Source organism: Camelus ferus, chromosome 16 (assembly GCF_009834535.1).
Source record: "Camelus ferus isolate YT-003-E chromosome 16, BCGSAC_Cfer_1.0, whole genome shotgun sequence".
In the NCBI taxonomy this organism is placed as follows: Eukaryota; Metazoa; Chordata; class Mammalia; order Artiodactyla; family Camelidae; genus Camelus; species Camelus ferus.
In genome coordinates this window covers 12,028,907-12,049,543 of record NC_045711.1, presented here as the reverse complement: position 1 = coordinate 12,049,543, position 20,637 = coordinate 12,028,907, and the positions used below count along the sequence as shown (strand labels likewise).

At 49.3% G+C, this 20,637-nt stretch overlaps 3 protein-coding genes across 3 annotated transcripts; 2 read left to right on the top strand and 1 right to left on the bottom strand.

Moving 5' to 3' along the window:
- The first annotated feature begins 11 nt into the window (after window positions 1–11).
- Window positions 12–13,859, top strand: FXR2 (FMR1 autosomal homolog 2). The gene is made up of 17 exons (XM_032498679.1): window positions 12–458; window positions 5,870–5,922; window positions 6,268–6,361; window positions 6,774–6,845; window positions 6,955–7,103; window positions 7,350–7,443; window positions 8,052–8,168; window positions 9,961–10,131; window positions 10,333–10,411; window positions 10,731–10,840; window positions 11,073–11,159; window positions 11,457–11,679; window positions 11,890–12,087; window positions 12,180–12,380; window positions 12,475–12,570; window positions 12,716–12,816; window positions 13,158–13,859. The coding sequence occupies exons 1-17, from the start codon at window positions 378–380 to the stop codon at window positions 13,251–13,253; spliced, it is 2,022 nt and encodes a 673-aa protein (XP_032354570.1). The 5' UTR covers window positions 12–377; the 3' UTR covers window positions 13,254–13,859.
- Window positions 13,860–14,975: 1,116 nt separating this feature from the next.
- Window positions 14,976–17,187, top strand: SOX15 (SRY-box transcription factor 15). The gene is made up of 2 exons (XM_032498686.1): window positions 14,976–15,988; window positions 16,651–17,187. Exons 1-2 carry the CDS (start codon window positions 15,459–15,461, stop codon window positions 16,817–16,819), a joined length of 699 nt encoding a protein of 232 aa, XP_032354577.1. The 5' UTR covers window positions 14,976–15,458; the 3' UTR covers window positions 16,820–17,187.
- On the bottom strand, window positions 17,007–20,575 carry MPDU1 (mannose-P-dolichol utilization defect 1). The gene is made up of 7 exons (XM_006175811.3): window positions 20,342–20,575; window positions 19,134–19,199; window positions 18,817–18,949; window positions 18,393–18,478; window positions 18,155–18,273; window positions 17,881–17,991; window positions 17,007–17,744 (listed from the first exon to the last, which is right to left on the bottom strand). Exons 1-7 carry the CDS (start codon window positions 20,442–20,444, stop codon window positions 17,619–17,621), a joined length of 744 nt encoding a protein of 247 aa, XP_006175873.1. The 5' UTR covers window positions 20,445–20,575; the 3' UTR covers window positions 17,007–17,618.
- Between the last annotated feature and the right edge of the window lie 62 nt (window positions 20,576–20,637).

Sequence of the window (20,637 nt, the reverse complement as noted above, 5' to 3'; positions counted from 1 at the left end):
CGGTGCGCCTGCGCAGTAGGCGGTGGCGGCAGGGGGAGGTGGAGGCCGTGGAGCGGCAGCGGCAGCAGCGGGTCCCGGGACTGAGGCAGCAGCGGGGGCGGCGGCGGGCGGAAGCTGAGGTGACGAAGGCAGCGGCGGCGGCGGCCGTTTCCCTCACGGTGGCGGAGACCAAGGCGGCGGCGGCGGACGGGGAGCGGCCCGGCCCCGGCCCCCTGCTCGTTGGCTGTGGCAGGGCCGCCGTGGGGCCGGCCCGGCTCCCGCCCCCCGCGGCTCCCCCTCCGGCTCCTCCTCCGGGGAGACGCCGGGGACCTGGCCCGGCCCGCACTCAGAGCGCTGCTGCAGCCGCCGCCGGGGGAGTCGGAGGCGGTGGCGGCGCCATGGGCGGCCTGGCCTCGGGGGGGGATGTGGAGCCGGGACTGCCCGTCGAGGTGCGCGGCTCCAACGGGGCCTTCTACAAGGTGAGGCGGCGCGCTGGCCGGGGACACGGTCTTCAGCCACTTCCCTCCAGCCAGAGCAGAGAGTGGGGCGGGATCGAGGTTCTGGAGCTAAGTCCTGACCCTTAGAACCTTAGACTCACGCTCCCACCCGCGGCCCTCCTGAGGAGACCTCTGGAAGTTAACCCTTTCCTCTTATTTTTGGCCCCTTTAATTATACCTGCTTTTACCCGCATCTCAGAGAGCATGAATATCAGGGCATTATTGTGCTTGGATCAGCACCCCCCACCCCAACACCCCAGAAGAGACCCCATTTACCCAGCGTGTCATTGACTTTTCCTGTTTCCTAGTGGAAGACTTACCTTAGACCTTAATCACATCTTCCCTACAGTCCACGCACATGGAGAATTCTCTTTATTCTCCCCTGTTAACCCCTTGGGAAGGCCGTCCCATATTAGATCCTTTCATCTTTCTCCGAGAGGCCTCTGCCTGCTGGCTCGGAAAGACTCACCCCACTTTCATCTTGTATTTCTGTTTCTAACCCAAGGAGAAACGGTCGAAGTCTGTTTATGACATTTCGTGTTTTTGACCTCAGGAACTCTGGGCTGTACCAGTCAAGTTACCTCCTAGCCATAAGGTGGCATCTTTTCACAAGTCTCTTACCCCACCCCTTTATCCCAAGACTAGCTAGTCTACCATTCTACCCAGGGATGGTTTTGTATTTATCATCTCACTTTGACCTCAGATACATTTAGATCATTCACATACTTTCTTCATCTTGAGGAGTGTAAGCTTCATATTGTGATCTCTAAAAGGGGATCTCATTAGGATTCCCTATGTTTATCTTAAAAGATATCCACTTCTAGAAGACTTTTGACCAGGCTGCCCAATTTGGGAATCCGATAGGCTTTTTTTTTTCTTTTTCTTTTTTTTTTAAGAAGAAGGGGACTATCTTTAAAAGATCCTTGTTTACTTCAGCTCCCTCCTTGCCCAGGATTTGGTTTTTTAGAACTACTTTTATTGCCTTCTTTATCTGTTCTGAAGCTATTTTTTAGGACACTAAATTTAGATTAAGCCAGAGGGAGACCCCTCTTGTCTCTCAGGAATTTTTCTTTATGTGACTGTTGTTACTTTGAACTCTTTGGACTTTATGCCTGAAATTGTCTCAGAGACTTTCCTAATTTCTGTCTCATTCTCTTGTTTTATCCTAAGGAGCAAGAGCAGAGATATTTTCTCATAACATCACTTGTGAGAAGAGGCCCCTTTCCTCCACTTCCCCTCAAGCCTCCCATAGTAGACCTGTTCGCCTTAGTGCCCTTGGAAATGACTTTCTCCATCTCCTTCCCTGTGAAGCATATCTTGCTATAACTGTAACTAGAAAGGGTCTCATATTTGTCCTTGGAGTAGAAGGTTTCTGCCCCAGCTTCAAATGATAAATTCAGTATAGTGATTTTTTACCCACTCTAAATGCCTATTCATTTCTGCCTTACTTCCCTCACCAGATTTCTTTATATTCAGTGCCTGTGGGTACCCACATCGATCTTATCCTCTCAGTTTAAGTCTTTGCCTTTTTGTCCTAATATTTCTGTATTCCTGTGTAATCCCCGGAAACGGCCTTATTCTATTACCCAGCTGAGATGGGAGAAGGAAGCTCCCAGCTGATCCCGTCTGTCATTTTTTTGTGCATACTTTCCTAACTCATGAGACTTTTTTCTTCTAGCTGCTTCCATAGCATTTCTGTTTTCTTTGGCAGAGTCTCTTTTAATTCCTTTCTGGTTCTGATAGAGTACATTTGTCTCTTAAATCCCTTTTCCCCAGACTTGCATTACCTTTGTTGAAATACCTTTCCTCATAAGAGTTTAGCCTAATTTCCCACAGTATCTTGTCCTTCATCTAGATCCTTCCCACCCCCAAGAAAAGTGATTCTTAAATTGAGTCTGAGATCAAGATATGATGTTTGCTTTTGTTCTAGGAAGCAGGGAAGCCAAGCACAGCTGGGAAAGATTGGTATCCAGTTCAAATTAACGGTGTACGCCGGCTGGGAAGGGAAATTTCCCTTTCCACATATGAGTGTCTAACAAAGACTGAATCTTTCCCTTTTCTCCTGTGGGCTGTGGCAGTGATATACTTGATTGAGTGAATTGGGGATGGGATGCTTTAAATCAGAGAGTAAAGTTTGGAGTTGAGCTGAAAGCCAGGTAATGTGGATTTTGTGTTCTGGTCACTTTAGCATTTTCTGCCCCATGCCTCAGTTGAAAATAACGATCAGTCCTTAAATTCAGACTAATCTTTCTTCAGCTTTCAGTGCCATATAGATACTTACCCAATCTGACCTTGCTACTGATTTAATATTCATGACTCAGCAAACTTCAGTGTGGGTCAAGGAGTGTTTACATTGCTTCCAGAACTATAAATTTGGGAAGGTTCCTTTCATCCCTCTCAGAATTGGGTCCTGTTGTTGATCTTCCAGGGTAGAACTGCAAATGTCAGATCTGGGGTCTAAGTTATCTAGTAGCTATCCCATCAGTTCTTTCTTTTCTGTCAGAACTTAATGTGTTTTATTCTTTAAATTGTACTCTCCTAAATGAAGTATCTGTTCAACTTCCAGGACACAGTTATCCAGCTCTCCAGACCTTACCTGGATATCCTAATTCCTGTTCTTTTGTTAAAGAATATGGCATCCTCAGCTTCAACATGTGGTTTTTATCCAGACCCTTTCCTGCTTTTCTCCTAGAACTCCTTCCTTTATTTTGAGAGTCCAGGACTAGAAGATAGGTTGAAGGTGGGAACTAATTTTATGTCTTGTAATTTGAGGAAACTGAAGTACTTAGGAAACTAAGGCTGTCTCTTCCTCTCTCCAGTCCTAGGCCCTATAAGCCAAAATCCTATATACCATGGCCACTGAATTGAGTTATCCTTTGGATGTAGGTAGCTTTCTAGAGATTTATTCAACTGCTCTTGCCTTCATCTGCTTAACTTCCCAATGATCATGGACTGAGCAGAACTGGGAGCTCTCTTTCTATCACTGGTATCTTTGGAGGAAAAAAACTGGGGTGGTGTGGGTGGAATTAAGGAGCAGAGACTGAATTGGAATATGAAGTTGAGGAGAAAGCTTGTTTTGGAGAATCTGAAGGAAAAGGACCCTAGAAGTATGAGTGACGCTTCATTGTACTGCTGAGTAATGTGAGGGAAAACTCCATTCTGAGCTTTGAATTTCTGCTTTGGGATCATGGTAGCTAGAAAAACCAGGTAGTATTGCTGCCTCTCCCTGAGGTCCAACCTTGACACGTTGGAGGAGGATTGGATTGGAGCTTTAGGCATATCCTTTGTGAATGTGTATATATACCTAGGAGTGGGAATCTGTTCACCAAAGAGGCAGGCAAGTGATTCTTTTCTCCTTCTGTGTCTTCCACTGTGTTTTATTTCATCCCTGAAATGTTTTGAAAATAGCTAACTCTCTGTTGATAAACTGTTTCTAAAGCTTAGAGATAGACATTTTGTATAGTGAGTTGGATAAAGTCAGCTGAAGAGGCTGGTTGAAATGTTTATAGAAATTCAGACAGACCCTTATAAATGGTGAAAAGAAGAGGCAAGAGAGATGATAGTGGTTGTGGGAGGAGGGGAAGAGGACACTGAGAAAAGAGCTAAAGAAAAAAAAGGAGGGGAGGAAGGAACTAAGGGAAGAACCCAAAAGGGAGGAGGGACTTAGGCAAATAGTGGGGAGTAGATGCCTCAGAAGACTTGAATGGAGAATAGTAGGAATGGGTATTGATGGAGCTGAATGAAGAGTGGGAAAAACATTTCCGAGGAAGGGAATGGCTGAGAAAGCTAAAGCATGAAGGGGCCAGGCAGGAGTGTTAATGCCTTGGGGAGTAGTAAGGCTCTAAGTAGTAAGACTCCATAGCAAGATCTGTATCAAGAGTGAGATTTTTTAGATTTTCCCACCGTAAGGAAACAGCAATGTAGTGTTTATGATTGACTAGTTCTCTGAGGTGGGAGTGACACAAGTATACGTTTTTGGTGTTTTCTCTCCTAAGCTCATATTTTGTTCCTACTTGCAAAGCTCAGGAATAGTTCCTGTATGTTAGCTTTTTGAAACCACTAAATTTTTTTAAAGCTTTAATGAGGCATAATTGATATATAGTGAAGTACACATATTTAAAGTGTACAATTTGTTAAGTTTTGACATATATATAAAACAAACCATAATCAAGATAATGAACATTTCTATCCCTCCCAAAAGTCTTCTGCCAACTGCCAACCACCAACCTGCTTTCTGTTATACATTAATTTGTATTTTCTGATTTTTGACAGAAGTGGAAGGTAATTCAGTAGAGAAAGGATAGTCTTTCAACAAATGGTGCTGAAAGAACTGGATATCCATAGGTAAAAATTAACTTTGATCATATCTTGCACCATATACAAAATTCAACTCAAAATGGATCACAGACCTAAATGTAAAATTAAAACTATAAGATTGCTAGAAGACATAGGGGAAAACCTTTGTGGCTTTGGATTTCTTAGAAAGGAAACCAAAAGCTCAGTTACAAACAGACAAATTGATAAATTGGACTTTATCAAACTTAGCAACCCCTGATTTTGAATATGTCAAAAATAGCGAGAGAAGATAGAAAAATTGGGAGCAAAGGATTGAACACATAGCTTTGGCTTCCTCAGTGAGGATGTAGGAAATAGGTAGACCAGCTATTTAATCTTCCCTGTTCCTCTTTGTCAAGATCTCAAGATTGGGGTCTTCCACAAATTTTATTTTCCTTTCCGAAATCTCAGCAGTATCCTAGTCTAACATTTAGAAATCTCACATCTTTTAAATCCCAATTTTTCCTTCTGTGAATTGTGTTCGAAGTTTTGAACTTCTCCAGTGTTCTGATTATTTTCTTAGGACCAGGCACCCCGGCACCATGTTTGCTCAGGGCTCTTGCTGTATTAAGAAGCCAGACCCTTTTCTGTCTTGGCAGATCCTGATGTCCTCTAGGTGCTCCAGGACAGTCTCACACTGTCTCATGGGATATTCTTAGCTTTGCTGAATGTTGTTGGTATTTTAATTGAACTCTGGCAAGCTGCTCAGCACAGCAGGAGGCAGACAGATAGGGAGGTCCCTGTGGGAGCCATAGGAGACCACTAGTTTCCAGGCTATTCTGATGCAGGTGATGTTTCTCCCTTCAACTTAATTTCTATCTCATTTCAGGATTTTGCCACATCCCTTTCCAAGCCAATAAATATTTCCTTTCTTGCTACCTCAACATTGGTTTTCTTTCCCCAGTACAGCTTTGTCTGGCTGTTTTGAGATTGCTTGTGTCCCCATCTAAAACTCAAGAGTATTTAAGGCCCTCCAGAAGTCTCTGTTCCCTTGATGGCTGCGGTGGTGGTAAATTGTCACTTTCTTTTTTTTTACTTTGTTCTAAAATCCATTCTAGGGCTTTGTGAAGGATGTCCATGAAGACTCTGTCACCATCTTCTTTGAAAACAAGTAAGACCTTGGGAATAGAGAATCCAGCAGACTAGGTCCTAGAAGGAGAGTGGAGAAGAGGGGGCGGCTGAGTCTCATGAGGCATGTAATAGGTCGGGGAGAGACAGGGGTTTGGGTGGGATCCCAGGAGAGGAAAGGGCTGAAATTTGGTGCGGGTAGGGGACATTTGATCCAGTATTTAGATGCAAGCAAGAGATAGATGACACCACTATGGAGCAGGGCCTGGGGTTTAGCTTCTAATCACCAGGGAAGGGAGAAAATGCCCAGTAGAGAAAGTAACCTCTTCCTGAAGAAATGGGCAACCACATAAGCTGAATAGCTTTCATATCACTGTTTCCCTTGCAGCTGGCAGAGTGAGAGACAGATTCCTTTTGGGGATGTCCGGCTCCCACCTCCAGCTGACTATAATAAGGAGATCACAGAAGGGGATGAGGTGGAGGTAAGGGCATGGAGTCCACCCTTTATAAATGTCACGTTTCCCAGGAGTCTGCATCTCCCTTACCGTTATACCAGCATCCTAGGCTCCTCACTGGTTGGTTCACTGTCCTTCCTTCCCAAGCTAAGTTACTCCCTTCATCCAGGCAGCCTGTGGAAGAGTGAAATGCAGCAGTTCTCTGTCCATCACTGTTGTGATCATCCAGACTCTCAGGGAGCTTCCCAGTTTCAGGGATTCACTTTTCTTCCATTTATGATGATAGTATCTAAAATCCAGTGCCCTCTGATTTTATTTAACAGCTCTTCCCCACTTTTTTAAATCTTGGCTTAGGATACTTCCCAGGTGTCTTAGTGCTTATTCCATTCTTGATGTTTTTGGATGGTCCTCAATATCTCTTTTATTTTCAACTTCTCAGGTTTATTCTCGAGCCAATGAACAAGAACCTTGTGGCTGGTGGCTGGCCCGGGTGCGGATGATGAAGGGAGATGTGAGTGATTGTGAAGGCCTTTGGAGAACTGAAACACATTTTAGTCATAGAAAGGCGGGAGATAGAAGCTCAAGTCATCCACAGCTTCTCCTTTTTTTCCTTCTGCCAGTTCTATGTCATTGAATATGCTGCCTGTGATGCCACTTACAATGAGATTGTCACCCTGGAACGGCTTCGGCCAGTTAACCCCAATCCCCTTGCAACCAAAGGCAGCTTCTTCAAGGTTACCATGGCTGTGCCTGAGGATCTGAGAGAGGCGTGAGTGTTTGGGATGTCGGGAGTTGTCCTCCCGACCTCATTTCTACCCGTTTCTCCCAGGCCCCGCTCCCAGGTTCAGTGTACTGTGCTGTTCCCTTAGCCCTCTAGAGTCCTTTTTGCTCCCAGTTCCTCTGTTTCCTCATCCCTGTTCTTTTACTGTAGTCCTTCCACTTTTCTTATTTTTCTCAGTCTGTCTCTCCCCTGAATCTTCAGCTGCCCTCTGAGCACTGTTCTCTTTCTTTGCAGCTGCTCCAATGAAAATGTCCATAAAGAGTTCAAGAAAGCATTGGGAGCAAACTGCATCTTTCTCAACTTCACAAATAGTGAGCTCTTCATTCTGGTGAGTTTACACATGGGCTTTTTTAGGGGGGGAGGAGGTAATTAAGTTCATTTATTTATTTTTAACGGAGGTACTGAGAATTGAACTCAGGACCTCGTGCATGCTATGCAGGCACTTTTCCACTGAACCACACCCTCCGCCCCGGTGAGTGTATTCTGCCTGAATTTCACCTAAACCCTTGTCTCCTGTTAACTACTTTGCAGGAAGGGAGGAGCTAAAATGTGCTTATATTTATTTGTCAAAGAGGACTTTATTGCTCCTGACCCCTGTAGACTCAGGTCAGCCCTGCCTTTCCTTAATTTTCCTCATGTATGACCTTAATTATTTTTTAACCTGACCATCATGTTGCAGTCTGGGCTGGGGACCTTCCCTTGTGTATTTGGGCTCTCAAAAACAGACAGTATGATTGTTGTCTGTGCTTGCTGCTTAAAATCACTTCCCTTAGGCACCTAGTTAGGCCCTTGTGAAACTGACAATTATTTTCCTCAGTTATGTTTCTTAACTCCCACCCTTTTCCAGACACTCAGGCATCCTGATTCCTAGTTCCTGGCTCTTCTCCAATAAATAGTCTATCAGTTTTAATGACTTTTCCATTGGTTTCATCCCAGTCAACCACAGAAGCCCCTGTGAAACGGGCATCCCTGCTGGGTGACATGCATTTCCGAAGCCTGCGCACCAAACTGTTACTCATGTCCCGCAATGAAGAAGCTACCAAGCACCTAGAGGTAAGTTTTGGGTCCACTTTTTACTGCTGAATAGAATTGTCCTCCTTCCCTCCTACCCCATCCTCTACCCATGCTCTTGTCTTTACAGAACAAAGGGGTTAAGATCTTTGTGGGCCATTAAACCTAGGTCTGCTATTTTATTCCAGACTCCTCGACTCCAGATGGCAGAGCTCCATCATGTTTTAGTATACACTTTTTTTTTTTTTTAGCTGTAGGACCCTTTGATCAAGTGAAATTTTACTTGAAAGCACAATGCATAAAACGGATCAGTCAGAGCAGCTCTGTCTAAAAGTGGAAGAAGGTGTGGCTCTTACCTCCACTAGCCTCCCCCAAATTACCTCTGGGAACCAAGCCGCTTTGTGGATATATTTGAGAATCATTTATACATTGGAAAGACCACTGAACTTGAAATCCTAAATCTTTCTTTATCAAATAATTGACCTTGGCAAATAATCTGATTTCACTGAACTTTCTCTTCTTTATCTGTGACAATGAGCTAGTTAAACTAGAATGTCTCTACAAGATCTTTCTGAGTTCTGACATCTTATGATGGTCAGATTTCTGTAGGTATTATACCATTCTAAATGAGTAGGGTGTGTGTGTATGTGTGTGTATTTGAACATCCAGTTCCTTTTTAAGTGAACTGATCTTTTTGGGAGCCTGTGCAAATTCTGAACCATGGTAATCTCTCACTTCTCCAGGGATGCTATTCAGGGCACTGGCAGTTAAAAATTCACCATTACTCCCAGATAATCTGCTCCAGTTCCCAACAAGCAGATTTCTTGGTGATGTAGAGTATTCTCTCCTACGACTTGGCTGTATTGATCTGTGTGGTAAAGAATCCCAGAGAACTAAAGTAACCACAGATGCAAAGTTTTAAGAATAGGGATATGGGTACAAGTTGGGTACAAGTCACCTTTGTACCCATCATGCAGTTTAAGAAAGAAAACTCTTGGCAAATTTCTCTAGAAGACATTTGTAAATCATTCTAGATCCTCTCCCCTCCCTCCCTCAGTTATTTTGAACACTCAACATAGTTCCTTTTTCCAGCTTTTTCTTCTTGCCTAGCTCAGCCCCATCCATCTTGGAAGTAGAAAGTAGTGAATTGCGATCTGGCAGTGTCCCCTTTCAGATAATTTTCCTATTTAATGCTTCCTACCTAGGACTCACTTTTCGAGAACCTTTCCCTTTTCCTGCTCTTGTACTCAGGTATCCCTCTAAGGACTGGTTGAGAAACAGTGGTGGTATGGGGTTCTGTAACTTCCTTATATGCTTTTCTTAACTCCTTGCTTTCTACTCAACTTTTCGGGTTTTATTTTGGGAGTTGATATTAGTTTGATAAAGGTAAATAATTCCTTACACTTGCATTTGCCTTGTGAAAAGTTTTTTCTTCCGCACCAACCTTATTTAATCCTCTTGATAGCCTGGGATGGGGTAGGTCAGGTGTCATCATTTAGCACCTGACAGAACAGAGGCACAGAGAGTGTGTTTTGTTTGGGATCACACAACCAGATTGTATTAAAGCCAAATCTGGAGCTTTGGTGGCTGCCAGCCCAAACTCTACCTCATTTCCTCCTCTCCCCTCCAAGCCATTGGTATTTGGAAGGTTGGAGAGAAAAGTTCCTGAACTCTTCACACGGGTCATAGTGGTCATCAGACTCTAGGTCAGCCAGGTAGTTCTGGCTTTCTTTCACACATTTTTTTCTTCTTGAAGTTACACATCAGGTACCTGGGACAGTGTTCTGAGATTTCACCACCATGATTCCTCCAGTCCAGTGCCTTTTTCTTTCAGACAAGTAAGCAGCTGGCGGCAGCTTTCCAAGAGGAGTTCACAGTGCGAGAGGACCTGATGGGACTGGCAATCGGGACTCATGGTGCCAACATCCAGCAGGCCCGGAAAGTACCTGGTGTGACTGCCATTGAATTGGGTGAAGAGACCTGCACTTTCCGCATCTATGGGGAGGTCAGCAAAAGATAACTGTTGTCTAGGTCTCTTAGGGGTAGAGAGAAGAGAGTATAAAGTAGGAAGGAAATCTGTCATGTTGGCCTCCCTCCCTGACTTTGGTGGTAGCACGTTTTCCCAAAGACAGAGTGGCAGGAAGATCACTATTTAAGATCCAGGTCCTTTTGTTTTATTAATGACTCCCCACTCCTCTTCTCTTAGACTCCCGAGGCATGCCGACAGGCCCGGAGCTACCTTGAGTTTTCTGAGGACTCTGTGCAAGTGCCCAGGAACCTGGTTGGTGAGTTGAGGATGTGTATGTATATAGGAGAATACAGTTGGGGGGCAGATGTGAGATTCTCTAAAGTGATTCTGGGCTTGACACCTCCCTGCAAACTTCCATTTTCATAAGGACAGAGTCTGAAGTAGGAGTGACAAAAATGGGAGAACAAATTTCTAGGGACTGTAATATTTTGTCCTGTGAGAACACATCAGAAGCCTGGAGGCAGGAGACTCATTTAACAGAATCCTTATATAGAAGCTGGAAGACTGTTTATCTTGTCTGTTTTTACTCTTCTCTCTTTCTTCTAAAAGGCCTAATTCCTCCTTTACCCATTCAGGCAAAGTGATTGGAAAGAATGGGAAAGTGATCCAGGAGATTGTGGATAAATCTGGTGTGGTGAGGGTTCGAGTAGAAGGTGACAATGATAAGAAGAACCCCAGGGAGGAGGTATGAGACATAAACACCTAGAGATTGGTTTCCAGAAGTAGATGGGCTTATTCTCCAAGCCATTTTCTGAGGGCTGGGATTCCTAGGGGTTGGGGCATGGTCACTTTGGTTTCCCCTGGTAGATGTAGAAACCAGAAAGATCCCATTTGGGTGGGCTTCTGTAGGAGAAAGGGTGGGCCTAATACTTCCTTTGACTTTTTCTAATCCATCTGTCCTTCCCTCTGCTTTCCAGGGAATGGTTCCTTTCATATTTGTTGGCACCCGAGAGAATATCAGCAATGCTCAGGCTCTGCTGGAATATCACCTCTCCTACCTGCAGGTACCCACGCTGAAAGCCTGAAATAGGAAAGATCCACGTGTACAAGGGGACTAAGAATGCTGTTGGATAGAGTTAAAAGTGGTGGTTCCCAGTTTGTGTCTCTGAGTAGAATAGAAACCATTGGGTGGAAATCTGGGGCTGTGGGGTTGGATCCCAGAATTTTCTGTTTTAAGTCTTGTATTCTTGAGAGTTCAGATATGTAGGGACAGTCAGGGCAGAGACTCATGAAAAGAGACTGTTCATTGATCTTATATTTATTCCTCCTTGCATGTCTTTCTCCATCTTCTGCCCCACCAGGAGGTGGAGCAGCTTCGCTTGGAGAGGCTGCAAATTGATGAACAGCTTCGGCAGATTGGGCTGGGCTTCCGTCCTCCTGGGAGTGGGCGGGGCAGCGGTGGCAGTGACAAGGCTGGATATACCACTGATGAGAGCTCCTCCTCCTCCCTCCACACCACGCGAACCTATGGGGGCAGCTATGGGGGCCGCGGCCGGGGCCGGAGGACAGGTGGTCCTGCCTATGGTGAGAGCTGTGGAAAGGGGAGGCGAGCAGTGGTGTGGTGTGTGGGAGGCAGAGGTCTGGGTGGAAGACTGTGGAAAGGGTGATGTAGTTGATGAAGAAGTGATTGGGGGGGGGACTTAGGAGTGAAGGGGAGAGTCTTCCAGTTCGGGGGCTGTGATGGATCCTGGGGTAGGGTGAGAGACTCTGATTGACCCTCACTGTGTTCTTCAGGCCCCAGCTCAGACCCATCCACAGCTTCTGAGACCGAGTCAGAGAAGAGGGAGGAGCCCAACCGAGCTGGGCCTGGCGACCGGGATCCCCCGACTCGGGGGGAAGAAAGCCGTAGGCGGCCGATTGGGGGCCGGGGTAGGGGACCCCCACCTGCCCCCCGGCCCACCTCAAGATACAACTCTTCATCTATTAGCTCAGGTACCAGAAGCAGACAGCTGGGTTCATAAATGTGGGGTAAAAGGAAAGATGATGGACACCTGACTCCCACCTCCTCTTCTTCCTCTGACCAGTGCTGAAGGATCCAGACAGTAATCCCTACAGCCTACTGGACACGTCTGAACCAGAGCCCCCAGTTGATTCAGAGCCTGGGGAACCCCCCCCAGCAAGTGCCAGGCGTCGTCGCTCCCGCCGCCGCCGCACTGATGAAGACAGAACTGTCATGGACGGAGGCCTGGAATCTGACGGGCCCAGCATGACAGAGAATGGCCTGGGTAAAGGGTGTACCTGGGTCTGAAAAATTAGAGTTGGGCAAGAATTGAGGGATGGGAGATTGATGCACAGCTCTCGTTTTTCCCTGCCCCACAGAAGATGAGTCAAGACCCCAGCGTCGTAATCGGAGCCGCCGCCGCCGTAACCGTGGTAATCGGACTGATGGTTCTATCAGTGGAGACCGTCAACCAGGTCAGCTAACACTGGATGTCAGCGTCCTTCCTCAGAGAACAGGATGCTTCCTATCCTGTGAAAACTAGGGGTTGGGGTTCAGTGAGTGTCTAGGGGCTGGATACCTGGGTTCCTTCTGAAACTCTTGGTCCTCTGCCTTTTCCAGTGACTGTGGCTGACTATATCTCCCGAGCAGAGTCTCAGAGCCGCCAGCGGCCACCCCTAGAACGCACTAAACCTTCAGAGGACTCTCTTTCAGGACAGAAGGTAGGAAAGCAATATGTAGTTTACCTCAACGCCTTTTTTGTTATTCTGGGGCAGGGGACGTAAGAAAATTCCCAAAGAAATCTCTTATGAAATTGCAGAGAGGGCATGTCCGATGGAGTTTTAGACTGCATTTAGAATAGTGGAAAGTCTGAATAGAAGAGAAAGGAAAGTTTGGTTCATATTTTCTGGATTCCAGTAAAAGTGACTAGTCACATCAGGGGACTAACCCCTGGATGACCAGATGCCTTAGAGCACCTAGGTGATAGGGAATGTCATTACCTGAATTTCTACTGATCATTTTCTTTTCTTCCTCTCCATTTTCTTTCCCACTTCCCTCTCAGGGTGACTCTGTCAGCAAGCTTCCTAAGGGCCCCTCAGAGAATGGGGAGCTCTCTGCCCCTCTGGAGTTGGGTGGTTTGGTGAATGGGGTTTCATAAACCCTCCAGCCCACATCCCTCCCTTCTCCATCTCGCTTGCTGCCCAACACCATGGCCCTCACAGGCCCGACTGACCTGCGCTGGAGCTGCTCTTATCTAGGGGGGAGGGGGGTGGCACAGCAGCTTGGGTCCCCCCCAACCTCCAGGAGCTAGTGGAGGGGTGTGTAACAGGGTCATACCCCCCTCCCTCTTGTCCACCCTACCCCCAGGGTGAGGGGAGCCCTCTCTCCTTCCCCATCAGACTGGATGTGCCTTTATCCTCTAATGCCCCAATCTCTCTCTGAACACCCCCATTCTCCGCCTGTTGGTGCGGGGTGCTCCTTGACCCACCCAGATTTGACAGTTCAGGGGGGCTCCCCTGCTATCCCTCCTCCCGTCCTGTACCCCCCATTTCTGGGGCCTCATCACTGTGGAAGACGGGGATAGTAAGGGTATAAGTGGGTGGGAGGCATGGGGAAGGTTTTGGAGTAGAACCAGGGGTGTGTATGAAGGGGGGTGACAAGGTCCCCCAGGGGAGGGGGGACCAACCTTGTCTGGTGGATGAGAAGGCGTATTTATTTTTCACTGTACAGTATTTAAAAAGAGAATAAAAAAAATCCAAATGGCTTTCTGGTTCCTGCACCTTCTTTGTGCCCAGTGTGCCCCATCTGTTTCTGTAGGACTGACCTGCCCTGGCCCTTTTTTCCTGTATCTCCATACCTGGCTTCTTTAGCATTCCTGAGATGGTCTACTTGTGGGAATTTCTGACATTCCTAAATTCCCCAGGTACAGGTACCTGCCTGGTCTAGAGGAGTGTGGCTTGTGCCTTGTTGCTTCTCCCCTCCCCCAGGTTTGCTGGTAGAGGGAGCTGGGCCACTCCTATACCCTGAGTCACAGCAGTGTTGGTAGGACTGCTTGAAGCTGGACCTGTTCCTGCTAAGTGCTGAGAGCCAAGGCAGGCAGCTTAATCCGATTACCTGAGGCCTGGGGCTTGGGCTGGGCCTTGGGCAGAGTGGGGAGCAGGGTTCCCTCACGACAGCCCCTGGGATGTAGGTGTCCAGCCCTCATTCCTGCTGGTTCTCTGCTCTGGATCCAGGCCTTTTCTCCAGCAGCTGCATCACTGACCTCTCAGCCTCAGGAGTTACCCTGGGGTTCCTTGCTCCCTGCCTCCTCCTGACTGTAAGGTTTGGAGATAAAACCTTTTGTGGTGGAGAAACCTAGGTTTAGGGGCTGTAGTTAGGAGGGTTTAAATTTTCTCACCTGGAAAGGGGTTGAATCACCACCCAAGCACCTGTTGGGATGACTCAGGAAACAAAAATGGCCTGCCTACCTCCCTCTGACTGCCTGACTTTTTGCCCTGGGGTAGGTGGGGGGTTTGAAGAGCTTTAGGCAGCAAAAAACGGATTGGGTTGGGGGTTTGGGTGTTCCCATCTTCCTCCCAGCACAACTCAGACCCTGAGGGCTTTTGATCCCCTTGTGCTTGATCCCGTTGTGCAAAGTCATTGACTTTAAATTGCCGACGCTTAAGAAGGGAGGGGAAACTGCTCAGAGCTACTGGGGCTGGAAGGCCTGACTTCTGGGTCTTGGGTGGGGAGGGGGCGTGGTGCCCCTAGGAGGAGCGTTGGGGGCTGGGAGGAACAGGACATCTGAGTTTGCCTAAGGGAGGGGGATGTTGGCGCCCTTAAGGAGGCGCGGTTGACTGGGAGGGAGTGGGAGGAGTCAGTCTTTAAAAGCTGTTCCCGGGCCTGGCTCACCCGCCGCCGCAGACGCCGAGGCCAGGTGAGAAAGCGCTGTGGCACCTGGGATTTGCCTACTGGTGGCTGCAGGGACTCCGGCGGCTGCGGGACTCCAGGCAGCGTGAAGGTTTACTGCCTCCACCGAAGGCCGGGCCGGTGGCCGGCAGCAGGTAGGGGCAGCCGGTCTGGGTCGGAGATCCAGTGGCAACAAGGAAAGGAGAGCACACCTGCCCAGGACCGGGTACTAGACAGCGGATTTTGCGCTCGACTTCCCAAAAGGGTGTCGGGTCGTTTGGGCGCAGGGGCTCGGTTATAAGGACTCTGAACTAGGGGACGATATATATACTTTATAAGAAGACGAGTTTCTCTGTAACGACTCCGGACTAGGAAGGCACTTCCATTTTAAGGATAGTGGGTTTGGGAATCGACGTTTCACTTTGGAGGGGAGGGCGTGTAGGACGCCCTCTTAAAGCTTCCCTCCACCCTCCTCATGGCGCTACCTGGCTCACAGGACCAGGCCTGGAGCCTGGAACCTCCCGCTCCCACGGCCCCTACCTCCTTGTCCTCGGGCTCCCAGGAGCAGGAGAGCGCCGGGAGCCCGATAGTATCCCGGGGGCTTCCCTTGGAGAAGGTGAAGCGACCCATGAACGCGTTCATGGTGTGGAGCTCCGCCCAGCGCCGCCAGATGGCGCAGCAGAACCCGAAGATGCACAACTCGGAGATCTCCAAGCGCCTGGGCGCGCAGTGGAAGCTGCTGGGCGAGGAAGAGAAGCGGCCCTTCGTGGAAGAAGCTAAACGGCTCCGGGCCCGGCACCTGCGCGACTACCCCGACTACAAATACCGGCCCCGGCGCAAGACCAAGAGCTCGTGCGCCAGGTCCCCCTACTTCGATCAGGGAAGCGGCAGCGTGGCTGGTGGCGGGCCCGTCTGGGCGACTGGGTACGCGACCACGCAGGGGAGCAGAGGCTTTGGGTACCAACCCCCCAACTACTCGACAGCTTACCTGCCTGGCGGTTACAGGTAAGTGCCCAGGGCGTGGGATGAGGACGGAGGCGCTTGTGCGCCGCGCCCCCCACCTCCTGGAGCCGGGGTGGGGGGGTGGGGGGGAATACCAGAGGGCCTGGCTGGCAGAGGCCCTGAGCCTACCCAAGCAACGGGTGATCCCGGAGGCGTTTAGGGGACGACCTGTGGAGAGTGGGAGGGCTCCAGGGGGCCAGGAGGTTTTCATCTCAGTTGGGCAGTGTTGGCCCCGCAGGAGCAGACCACAGCCCCCTGGATGTGACGTGTTCTAGTTACCTGAATCCACCCCCCAACCCCCTTTCTGGCCCTCGTGTGACCCCGCTTCCTCTCCCAGCCCCCGGGGCAAGGACAGGCCAAGCCCAACTCTGCCCCTTCCTGGCCTGCCGCCCCAAAAGAGGAAAACAGGCGCGCAGCACGCAAGCTCGCTCTTGAGCGTGCCCGAACACGGCCGTGGCAGGGCTGCTTTAAGCCATCCTGAGATCCGGTTCCCGACCTGCGGTACCCAGTAGGGCCCGGATAGCCAGGGATATGTAAATGGATGACAGGTTCTGCCTCTGCACAGAACTGGTCAGACCCACCCCAACATGAGAGTTGGGGACCCTGCTTGGCACCTCCCTCCCAAAGAAGCAAGAACCTTCTAACCCTAGTATTTCTCTTTGCAGCTCTTCCCACTGTAAACCGGAGGCCCCCTCGCCGTGCTCTCTCCCTCAGAGTAACCCTAGGCTCCAGGGGGAGCTGCTCCCCGCCTACAACCCCTACCTACCCCCAGGCTCTCCCACTCTGTACAACCCTCCCCTCACAGGGGCCCCCACGCCCCTAACCCACCTCTAACCCTCATGGACATGGGCCTCCCAGAAAGGTTTCCATCCTCCTTTTCCACCCAGAACCACCCTCCACCCCAGGCTGCAAACCCTTTTTTAGAACTGTTGACCACAGTCCAGAGGAGGTGGGCAGTACCCCCTCAAACCCCCAAACTCCAGGGGAACACAACACTTATATTTTTGTAGGCCAAACACAGTTTTGTATGATTAAACCATGTCTCTGAGTCTTTATTGTCCCATCTGTTCCTCTTCACTGCAGCAGGAACCAGCATGGTTTCCACTCCCTTCTGCCTGGACCTGCCAGAGCAGGAACCTCCTCACCCAACCCTGGGGCCCTGCCTGAGTCATTTTTCTGTCCCCCTCCCCCTGCCCCCGAACCCTACACCAGGGTCCAGGAGACAGTCTGGGTTGGGCTGGGGAAGGGAGGCAGCCACAAATGCCTAGTCCCTTCCACTGTCCAGGCTCTGTCCTCTAGGGCCAGAAGGGAAGTGGGGAGATGGGAGGACAGGGTAAGACTTTTGCCTGGAATAGTTAAGTAGCTATAAACTTCTACTAAAGGAAGAATCTCAGCCAAATGACTTAACAAGTCAATAGTAATACACCGGACAGCACACAATAGATGTCAAAATGTCAGCCTGAAAATCTCTACTCCTATCCTAAGGATTTGGGACAACCAAGCATTTCTACTAAAGTTGCAACTGCAGAAGGATGGGGAATGGTCACACCAGCAGGCTGGTTAAGATGAGAAGGGCCCTGAGGTTGGGTGGGTGAATGAAACATGGAATGTACTTTCAGTAGCCAGCTCAACTTTACTGTTCCTTTTTCTTCCTGTGGGGAGCTTTTGCATTCCAGTAGTAGAGGAGCTGGGCAGCGATGAGGCCATTGCAGAGAGAAGAGACTATAAAAGTTCCAGCCATGAGGAGGTCTCCAGTTTCCTGGGTGAGACACAGCTAGGGTCACTCTTCAGCACAGCCAAAAAGAGTTCCCGAGAAGGGGCAGCTTTTAAGTCCTCAGCTCAGGAGAGGTAAGATGAGGTTATAGTGCCCTCTAGAGGGAAGGAGGTGCACTCACCTGAATGGAGGTGAAGATTCGAGCCAGGGACCCTCCAAAGAGCAGAAAGACTGTGATTGCTGAGAGCTGGCCAGTGTGCCCGTTGCGATAGTTGGTGGCTGCCTGGAGCAGCTAAGGGAGGAGTTGAAACCCTTCATTCTGTGATCTGAACTCTTCCCATGTTCCCCTGATACTTCCACATTTCCCAGTCCAACATTCCCACACTTTGGGTTTCTGCTCTGCCCTTCACCCAGTCCCCCCTCCCAACATCCTCTCCTTTGTTCCCAGCACCCACCCTTCCCACCACCACAGCAGGCATGTTGAAGGCTTGGAGGAGGGTGACTACAGCCACAGGTGTCAGTGGTGAAAGCAGCACCAGCAGGCCCAGGGCATAGCACACTAGGAAAGCGACACCTGGGGGACAGGGAGACAAGAAGTCCTTATCAACTTCTGAGTCCTCTGGCTTCCCCAGGCCTGCGTTCCCAGCAGGGCTCTCAGGAGTGCAGCCAGCTCTTGGGGTAAATCCTCAGCACCTTTCACAGTTTGTCCTCTGTAGTGCAGGACCAGGAAGGCGATGGTGATTGTCTGGAGCATCAGGAACAAGGCTTCACCCCAAGAGCTGCGGAGTCAAGAGTTGGGAGGAAGAAAGGCAGGCCTGGAAAGAGGCAGGGAAAGCCTCCATAGCCCCATACATCTTGGGGACACAATTCTCTGATTACTTCCTGTCCTCCACAATGCTAGTGGTTCCTTACCTCCTGCCTCCCAGCAGCCCCCACCTGACTGACTCAGGATTGGATTGTGGGCATTCTTGAAATGCTCACCTCTCATGATCACCACAGATGATGGCTAAAGTATCAGAAGGGCTTAAGCTTTTCCTGCCCTTTTACCTCCCTCACCCTAACCCCCAACTAGAGTTGTAAGCATTTACCCTTGGAGATAAAGGGTGGGGCCCCTCACCTGAAGGGGAAGTTTCTGGTGATGCTGTAGACCATGGTCCCAGTCAATGCTACTAACTCTAGCATTATGGACTGGTAACTCAACCCTTCGGAACTCTTGGCTCTCAGGAGTTTAAACACTTGGGGCAGTTTTACTGGAGAAAGGAAGAGAAAGACACAGTTGAGCTGACATCCCTTGGGAACACAACACAACAGCTACAGAGTGGACTGGGGGGGGGGCATATTAACCCCACTTCTGGGTAAGGGACCCATTTAGTTTATGGTATCTTAGCATTCCACCCACCTCCCAACATGAGGGAAGGAAGATAAAATACATACCCAGAAGTGACCCAGCCACAATGCCCAGCCCCAGGCCTTTGCTGAGGAGAATCTTGAGGCAGGGAACTGATAAGACAAAAAGGGATAAATAGAAAGGAGACCTCTGGAAGCCAGGCTAAGGTTTCCAGGAGGGAGCTCAGGCCTAAGGCTTGAAGTGCTCCTTAAGACCTTGACATGCCCTCAGAGGAAGCCCTGGGTTGTCTGGAGGTGGGTGAGAAGGCCTAGTTCTTCCTACTCTAAATCATACCACATTCATACAAGGTGACTTTCCCAAACAACTTTTACTATTCCTCTCCTCTGACCCAATCTTCCATCCCCTGCAGATCACATTAAATTCCTCCATCTGACTTCCAAGGCTTTCCATCACTTCCCTGCATAGGGCTGAGCAATGCCCAAGAGTCCGCTGATCCTTTATTCCCTGCTTCCGAGCAACTAGGCAAGCTTCCCGAGTCTTCTCTCTCCAAGGACAGGTCTCCTCTGTATCTTATTCAGGACTGTCCCTGGCCCAGACTCAAACACTTAACCCTACCCTTTCAGGGCTTTCTTTTATGCCCTGACCATCTGTATCTTCTATAGCCTTGAAGCTTGGCCCAGTGGGAGTGGGATTCTCATGGGTCAGGAATGCGGCTAAAATACTAAAACATATTGTCCCTAGGGCATAGTGGGAGTACCATGAACTGACGAGGGCACACTGGGAAGACTTCCCAAACGGTCTGATGTCTGAGACAGGCTTTGCCGTGGTGTTGCCTCCAGATAATAAGAAAAAGACATGCCAATTAATTCCAGAATTAGTCCATGAGCAAACGTGGAGGCTGGAAGGAAAGCCACTGGAATGGCAGGAGCCTTTGGGAGTGCTGCAGAAGGCCTACGTTCATCAGAGGCTTTAAATCAAGTGTAACCTTGCTCCTGAACCTACCAAAGATTGGGAGGATCTGGTCAGATCTTAACTTTGTTTTGTAAAATTTGAGTCTTTTCGTCTTTCACTGTCGCTAAAGCAAAGAAACACTTCCACCTGGCGACTCCCCCTCTAACCCAAATATGGCGTTCTCCCCCTCCGGAGCCCGAGACACTTTCGCCCCTCTCAGAAGTAACTTCCGCCCGGTTCGGCGTGGCAGTAGTCTCCGCCGTCACTTAGTCCGTACCGACGGCTCATTTACGGCCCGAGGGATCTCGAGTAGAACTTTGATCGGATGCCGAATAAGACTCACCGTGAAGCAAGTCCCACTGGACGAAAATTTGGTCGTAGCATTTCTCAGGTAAAAGAATCGGCACCAGCACCCGTTTGAGTAGCCCGTCTGCCTCAGCCGCCATATTGCAAAGCTAGCTTCCGCCCGTCCCTCAGCCCGCCATTGATTTACGGTGCGCATGCGCGCTCTGGGCACTCCGCCTCCTGTCTTCCCGCGACTAAGCAGGACCGCCCCGGTCCCCGCTCTTTCTTACGCCATCCCACCTTCGTTAGCGTAAAATAGGTCTCTTCCGGAGACCACATTCTGGACACCCTGCT